Below are 8,643 nucleotides of genomic sequence, written 5' to 3' on the forward strand. Positions count from 1 at the left end.
GAACAGATTCATTCTCTCTTTCTTTCTCCCTCGTTCTCTCGCTCCCTTTCAGACAATCTTTCTCGTTTCTTACATTTACATACCCGTTATAATAAAATACACATTCACGAATGTCACAGTGTTGCTTTGTTTTTTGTTCTTTTTTTTTCTCTCTTTGTTTTACCTTAACGCAATTAATCGCCCTCGTGCGTATCCCGTCCATCCTTCTCTCCCTCATTCCCCCCTCCCCCATCTTTCTCCAGCCGATTCTTCTCGCATCTATAATTATGTACAAGGTGGAAATTGATTAAGCGTTCTCCGATAATCGCTCTCTCCCTCACTTTCTCCCGCTCTCGCACGTCGTTATAAAAAATTGATTCGTTTCTACCCTCCACTCCTTCCTTCCTCTTCTTCACCGGAAATGTACTTATCGCTGACACTCTCCTCCCAATGTCCATCTAGTCCCTTCTGCCTCTGAACCCTACCCCGACTTTACAGAGTTAAGCTCGTCCGATTCACGGCGTAACCGGCGTAAGATCTCATCTAGATGTTGCAACTCTTGACGTTATGAAAAATATTCTCGAAGACAATCGTGTGGCCCATCACAGATAGTTCCAGCGTCAGGGGTGCGGGCTAATATACACTTTCGACGTTCCATTGCCCCCATCTGTCTCTTCTCCCATCATCCTCTAAAATTAAACTTATTAAGGTCGTTCTTACGTCGTACGTATGTATATGTATATGTAACAAGAGTCTTCGTTCTATGTACACGTGTTCCTTTCCTTCCCTTTCCCCGTCCAAACGTTTCAAGAGGGTGAGAAGCCTTCTTCATCTCCAACGATTCATCCCCCGTGCGTCGTTTCGTCGCAGCACTCCTCCCATTCGTACACGAGTTCCAACACGACGTTTTACACTTCCAGACCAAGCATCCACCCTCGAAGCACGATCGTCGGGAACGATGGTCGCGTTATGTTAAAGGCGCGTATTATTTTTTCCCTTCTCTTCTAATATTTACATCCCACCGAGAAGCACAGGGTCCGCTGGCTGAGAGGCCACCCCAGTGGATCCCAGTGGAGTTATTTTACTTTAAGGCAGTGTCATTCGTCAGAGACGAGTATCTCCGGATTCCTTGACGCTGTGCACGCGTCAAGATCTTCCATGGAGGCTCGTGCTATCGTGGATCGCGTCGGTTTCTTCAATCGTGATCTTCGTTTCTCCGCCGGTTTGAATTCCGCAGCAGAGCCAACACGATCAGATGCGTACAGGATTTCACTCTATCCTGGGTAACGTGAAAGGATGGTTCGAACTCGACTTCGAAACACGGCCCCGTGTGTCATACGGGCTCCTCCCGTTTGAAGTTGATGTTCTGCGAGGCGCAAAAGTCTCGAGTAAATGGGATACAGTTGAACAGCTTGCACACCTCGCACTCGTACATCGGTACGTTGTAGAACAGGGCTAGAAGCAGCGTAAACAGAACCACGATGAGGATCAGGCAGATCCAGATCAGCCAGATCTTGCGACGACGATCGTAGTGGCCGAACGAGATGAAAGGCATCAGCGCGTACGCAGCGAGGAATCCGAAGATGAAACCGAACAGATGGGCGTAGTTGTCGACCCATGGAAGGATACCGAGGATTAGTAAGCCTACGAGGACCATGATCAACTTAGACTGGGTTCGCCGTGGGTGCTTCAACATTGGCCAACAGTGCAGCACCTCGACGATCAGGGTTGCGAGAAGGGCGAAGTGCGCGCCTGCTGGTCCCACCTGGAAGAATGAATTAATTTTGTTAAAATAATTCCATTAATCGCGAGGATTATTTGACTACGAAAATACCACGAAGTTATATTGTACAAAAGAAAACTTTGCCTTCAGTTTCACATTTTCCAATAAAGAAACGCGATATCGAGCAGGGAAGATTCTTTGGAAAATTTGTTTGACAGAACCGAGCTCGATTTCATTAGTCGAACCGTTCCAAGGAACTATCGTTCACTGGCGCAAGTTATCGATAATCCACGAGACACAAATCACGTTAACGTCCGCGACCAGCCTCCCTCAAGCAGTCGGTGTGAAACAATAATTAACACTATGCCGCGTAAAGAGAAAGGGAGAGAGGCGGAGTTGCCAGAGCGGAAGGTACGTTTAACCAAACTAATTAGAACAAATTGGACGGTATTAGTTCTCGAGGAACGGCGCTTTCTGTCCGCCCCTTTATTCTCTCGCCTTCTCCAGAGCGGCTGCCTTAATTCACGAGTGTACGCTCCTGATAGAGGGAAACAGTCGGAATAGAGACTAGAGGGAATAGAATTGACGTATAACTGCAAGTTCACCGAGGTGTTAAGGGGGTAAACTATCGAGCGATAAGACGGCTGAAGGAGGAAACGCCGTAAAGGAAACGATCGTAATGCTGTTACCCTTTTCATGGGTATGAGTCCCGGTGCAACGTGGTCTCTGAGCAATTACTTTCGCCGACCGGGCCAAAGCGTCGATTAAATCGACGATACACAATGAAATGCGCCAGTTAAACGTCCCACGAGATTATTCAATTAAAACTTGCCCGTGGCGCCGACGAATAAAACCGTGACGGCAAGCTGAATAATTAGTGGTCAACTTGATTTGTAATTCCTAAGGAAATCGAGTGACGCTTTTACTCGCTCGGATTTCCTCGATTTGCCGTTTTACGCCGAGCGTAGAAGGTAAACAAACTTCGTGGTACACCATTGTTCGCGTGATAATTAATAATTAAGAGCGACGTGTACCTCTGCTCTGTAAGGAACGAATATCGCACTGGCCAGGTTTCCAGCTAGTGCGCCGATGAAGTAAATCAAAGCGATACGCAGCGAGCCTGTCAGCTTCTCCAAGTCCCGCATCAAGAAATACTGAATCAGTAGCGTGATAAACAGATGAAGAATTCTGTAAATAAAACACATAATCAGACAATATTTATCAACGTTCCTTCGACATGGAAAAGACATAATAGGGTCTGAATAAAATCCACGCGAATCGTACCCAGCGTGAAGAAACATGGTAGTAAAGAGCCTATAGAACTGATCTGGCCACTCGGGATGAAGAAAGGGTATCATGCCGCAGACGTCGTGTAAACACTCGACCTGAGAACAGAGGGACGCCTCCTCGTGGAAGTAGCCGTGTACGAAATCACAGTATTCTTTCGTGGTAATACGACACATCCCATGGATACCGATGCAACAGGGATGCCCGATCACCTCGCACACCATATGTTCCGCCATCTTATCCTTGTATCGGCCGACCGGGAAGTTTCCATTGCTCCGTTGGCTGCCGTTTCTACTGTTGAGCAAGGCAAAAGGTTTTCCTCGATATTATTCAGCAAAAAGACCAGCGAAAACAGTGCTGCTATGGAACGAAATTTTGGATGACGAATTTACCTAAATCGCTGATTAAACGGATTGGTTTTCCGACAGATGGGCCACTTGGTGATGTCATCTGGCCACTCGTACGGAGCTATGCTAGCAGGAGCATCGCAAAACTTCGGGTCCAACCCGCAAACCGATCCACTTATGCGTCCTCCTGGTCCACTGTCCCCAGGTCCCCACTTCTTCCAGGTAGATATCGTATTCTGAGGATTGTACAGGCACTATGAGATATTTTAATAAATCTTTCAACGTGAAACAAAATCAATGTATAAAGGATTACACGGTATGGGCTAAAATCCCAAGCAAAATTTCCATACAGTGCCTTTGTGTAGGTGTACAAAAGAAACGAGTGATAAGATAACTATTAATTCCATAGGAATTTACCGTGGCAGTCGATCTCAGTCCCCGCACCAGTTGGTATGAAAAGCAGATTTTTATATTATAAAGGCAAACCGTTAATTTCCAGGATTGGAGACGAAATTACAACTCACAGAGCAATCAGCTTTGCTGGACTGCACGCAGCCAGAGTCGTCGTTTCTGATGCAGCAGGCGGTGTCCCGCTCCCTTTCCCGCCAGACGTCGATCTCCTTCAGGATTTTGATATCGCGGCGCATACACGGTGCAAACTTCGCGCCCAGATGAATCAAGTCCGCGGCCCTGGGACCAAACCAGAAATTCGCTGGTTCCTGGTAGTCCACTTGTTGCAACGATAGGCTGGTCACGAGAACCTGTCACGGAATTTTCACCAAATTTCACCACTGTTACACCGTTTATTCGACAAGTCATGATTATGAACCTGTTCAACGCAAGCTTAATCTTAATCCTTTCCACTCGTATATCGCCATATAGTCGTGATCCTATATTTTATTATTATTATATATATAATTTATTTTACTAATAATTTAATTTTTATTATATATATATATTAAATTATCAAATATGAAAAAAAATTCCGAGTTGATTAATACCTTTTCAAATATAAATACGAGTGCAAAGGGTTGAGTCTCTTGAATCGAGAAGAATTGCTGCCGACCTTTTGTTTCTCCTCAAAATTATAAACGCTATTATACGCAGTCCAGAATTATTATCTTTCGCTAATCTTCATGCTCCTTCAAGAAATTTAAGAGACTTTCAAATCATTATACCTGACTTGAATCAAACAATTTCTCATCGAACCAAAAATTTTTTGACAATTATTGTATCTCTTCAATTAAAAATAAAATCGGATCTTAAATCTCTAAGCAAATTGTTTATATCGACTATATCGACATTTCTACCATACGTAACCTATATTCTCTCTCTAACAAACTGATGTATTTTTATTTACTATTATCCGTAAATTATTATTAAATAAATAAATTGTGTCCGTGCTAGGAACAGGGGTAGTAAATGGGGAAAATAAAGATCGTGCAATTTTTGTAAAAATTCGAGAGACGATATTTTCGCGAACGTAGGGCTTACCAAGCCTGATCTGTGACTAAGATCCATGCCCACAGGTCCAAAACCGTAACACGCTAACGATATTATCAGTATAAGAACTTGCACGGTGGTGATCCAATACGTGAAATATGGACGATGATCTTCGAAGTCGTCCAGCTGCCTTCTGACGTCTGGTTTCTGTGACACGCTTTTCCGAAAAGATCTCCTGCAATCACGAAACGATAACGTTGACATTTCAAGCCTCTGCCATCTGTCAACCCACTAGAGCCTAATCGAACATTTATCAATAACGATCCTAGGTATTTGGACATTGTACATTGTCACTTTTGTCTCTTAACCCTTTAGAACGAAGCGTCGTGTCAATGATGGGAACATTACGATCGTGTAGTCTTTAGCATTCAGGGTTAAGTCTTTTGAAGAAAAGGAAAAATCGACCATCCCAATAGTGCTTGCGATTTTTCGCGAAGAAAGCTAAACGGAACAGGAGCACCCGTTTTAATTTTTTACTCAATTTTTGTGGCCAGTGACTATAGTCACCCACTGTGTGTAGATGGCGTCTCGTGGTCGGTGACTATAGTCACCTGTAGTGGCGAAAGGGTTAAAGCATCTCCGACCATTCTGTCCCAGAAAGCATATTTATAGCATAACTCTCGTTTTTATTTTTCGCTGATTCCAAAAATTTTATTATTCTGTATTTCGACTGTAATTCTGTCAGTCCAGCTTTTCCACCCTCTCAACGGATTAAGTCATATATCTAAATGCAAGACACAGAAAATTTGCAACTACCAGATCCGACAAATTGGACCCACGTGAGTAGTGAATAGAGTGCTTGAAAGTTAGTGTAATATTTTAGTTTAAATAAATCTGTTTTGTTATTAAAGAGAAGTCGTTGTTTATTAGGTAAGAGAATCTCTGTCTGCATGGAATTAATCTAGCAATAATCCTAGAGTAATTATTAATTATTATAGCCATACGTTGTTCCTCGAAAGCTCGTCTGATCTAGTTTCTAAATCGACCTACCATTTTGGTCCCTCAAAATTCAAATTGAGAATAACAAATTGGATATTTTCGCTGAACCCTGCGAAATTACAATTATGTTTATAATTAACTCGGATGGACACGCGAGTATGTCATTACGCCGTGTCGCCACTATCGATGAATATAATAACTTTGCATGGTAAACGGAGAGAAAGAGAGCTGGCAGCGTGATCGATAACTATATCCCTCTTGGCATTTTTTAAATATCACGCCGTCCTGGCAAGACGCTTTGCGTCACGGTCTTTTTTTTTCTCATTTCTGACGTTTGCCGCTTATCCACGTTTGTTATATGTGTTCCACGTGTATCTCGAACTGGGTCGTACCTACATGATAAAACCTTCGCGCGATCGTTAAAGCGGAATGAAGGAGAGACAGCGGGAAAGTTGTTTCAATAAAGCTGCGTTATCATCCCATCCGTAGGGCAATAGTAACTTGCGGAATAAAATAAACGGGGGAAAGACAAATTTCCATCCCACAGTTCTGTTTCCCTTCGCTTTCTCTTCTTTTCTCCTAGTATATATATTTTCTTCCTTTCTTTTTCCTTTTTGGATTTTTGAAACGTCATTAAAAGCCAGGAAATTCGAAATTTTCGAATTCGATGGGACTATTGCGGGTAAGCGAAGCTTTGATCTCCGATTGTTAGCTTTGAGCCGTGTATTCCTTTAAATTGGAAATTTCGAGAAGCTTTGAAACGGATTTGTTTACCGAATTCCATATTTTCGATAAACATGAAAGAGTTACGAAAATATTGGCCTGCGCCGTAATTAGAGTTTTGTCATTTGTATTCTCGATACTCCTATCTTATTTTGCGTATTTGATTCGACCTGGTTTGCATCTGCATTCGACGTTACAGTTTTGACAAATTGTCATCGGATGCGAATTTTTACGAGGCACGACAAAAATATCGGCCAATAAAATTACTCGTATGGAAATTCATTTACTGGCCGTTTCAAAATAAATTTCTTCATCGATGTGGAACAACAACCGCATCAATATACAATGACTAGCCGATATCTGATAAACGCGAATGCAGGATGCCAAACTAATAGGAAACGCCTGGCTGTCCGCTCATTCTTTTCCCCGATGACGATTTCCAATCGCATCATGTTAATGCGTACTCCATATTGCGGACAAATATGACGATTCCGATGATGAAATATCGTAGGATAATAAATTAACGGATTTAATGCTCGAGCGTCTATCGTAATTTATATTGCAAAATATTTTCACGAGTTTGCAGATTTAATGTTGTTCAAGATATTTATGAGGTAATTATTCAATGTATTAACAATAAGCTTCAAATTTAAATATTAAAAATGCTCCCGGAAGTTATAGCCATTTATTAAACATAAATTACAGACAGTAGCATTTTATTTGAACAAAATGCACGTAGCTCTGACTAATTATTATATCCAGTACCGTGTTCTTAATCCAATTATACCCTTAACATCGTATAAAACTCATATTAAAATTATGAAAAATTTGCTTAATCGTTACTCCGAAAGTAACGATTATTTTTTAACAATTCTCACTCCGTTAGAAAGGTGGAACCTTCCTCTTTAAGAGGCATTTTGTTTCACGAAGATCGGACTTTTCGTTCCCGAGATATCGTCGTGCGAAGACACCCATAATTTTTCGTCGTTTTACTCGGGCGGCTTACCCATATCGCTGACCTACCGCAGGACTCGCAGCCATGCAGTGGTCAGTGACAGACGCTGACTCAGCGTCTTCTTACTGTTATTACACGACGTACGCGTTTCCCGGAAAAAATGTAGGTCAGACCGGGTTCGGCCTCATTCATAGGCTGGCGGCCATATAAGCTAAACCGCTGTGCTTTAAAGTCTCATATCTCAGGAACGGGATGAGATATCGACTCGAAACAAAGCGCGTTATTAAATGCACGCTTCCCTCTATCTACCGTCTACACATTTCGTTCGAATTTCTCCGTCCTTCTATTTATATCTCGGGGTTTCGTCGACTGGAATATTTCCACGTTAATTAAACGGTAGCCAAAATGCGTCTGCACGAACGAGGCACGATCATTTAATAAAAAATGCGACTGTAAATTTATCTTGCTCAAGCAATTTCACGATACAGCGGTAAATACGACGGCCAGTTAAGTTACATTTGATTAATATCGCGGTACCACGCGTACTTTCGTACATGCACGCAAATGTTTATCTGATAGAGCAAACAAGGCTCGCAAATTGGATTTATGCATTAAATGTACGTAATGGATATTTGGAAACTTACCCCAAGAATCTTCCAACAATTCCCATGCCGTACTGCCGCCTGTTACTGTTGTCGAATATTCGGTCGATGGTACTCGGAGAAATTCTCGTGGCACCGGTTAAATCCCTTCTAAGAGTCACCCCCTCGTCCTGCTGCACCCTCGTACCCTCAGCCAACGGGCTATCGTACCTCGACCTGCTCCAACTCGTTTTTCTGTAATCTCTTTCTCGTTGTAGATCATGACACTTTACACTCGACGTTGGATACTTTTGCTCCTTATCCAAAGTCGAGGCTCAAACGCGGACAACTTCCCGATTGCTTTATCACACGAATTTAATCAATCACCAGGACATCGGAGACCTTCGAGTGTTCCAAGTAAGCCGTACAAAATTAATTTCTTTACTTCGCTCTTTCGTCCACGCTTTACGCGTTAACCCATAGAAGGGCTGACAAATTACGATATATAACCAGCGCTTCTGATCTAGAAATCAATATATCCTTTTTCCAAGAACAGAACCAATATATCGGCTCTTCCACACTCAACGGGGGGGGGGGGGGGGGGGG

At 42.6% G+C, this 8,643-nt stretch overlaps 1 protein-coding gene across 1 annotated transcript in view; it reads right to left on the reverse strand.

Annotated features, from left to right (window-relative positions):
• Positions 1-1,309: 1,309 nt before the first annotated feature.
• LOC108545460 (inactive rhomboid protein 1) overlaps positions 1,310-8,643 on the reverse strand; it is a 180,843-nt gene continuing 173,509 nt past the window's right edge. The window contains exons 7-13 of the mRNA XM_017897086.1: positions 8,101-8,292; positions 4,831-5,014; positions 3,861-4,097; positions 3,382-3,572; positions 2,987-3,283; positions 2,737-2,890; positions 1,310-1,744 (exon numbers count right to left, since the gene is read on the reverse strand). Coding sequence (XP_017752575.1) covers positions 1,313-1,744; positions 2,737-2,890; positions 2,987-3,283; positions 3,382-3,572; positions 3,861-4,097; positions 4,831-5,014; positions 8,101-8,292 — 1,687 coding nt within the window. The 3' untranslated portion in view covers positions 1,310-1,312. The remainder of the gene's footprint in view (positions 1,745-2,736; positions 2,891-2,986; positions 3,284-3,381; positions 3,573-3,860; positions 4,098-4,830; positions 5,015-8,100; positions 8,293-8,643) is intronic.

Source organism: Eufriesea mexicana, unplaced genomic scaffold, assembly GCF_001483705.2.
Source record: "Eufriesea mexicana isolate 0111107269 unplaced genomic scaffold, ASM148370v2 scaffold422, whole genome shotgun sequence".
NCBI lineage: Eukaryota > Metazoa > Arthropoda > Insecta > Hymenoptera > Apidae > Eufriesea > Eufriesea mexicana.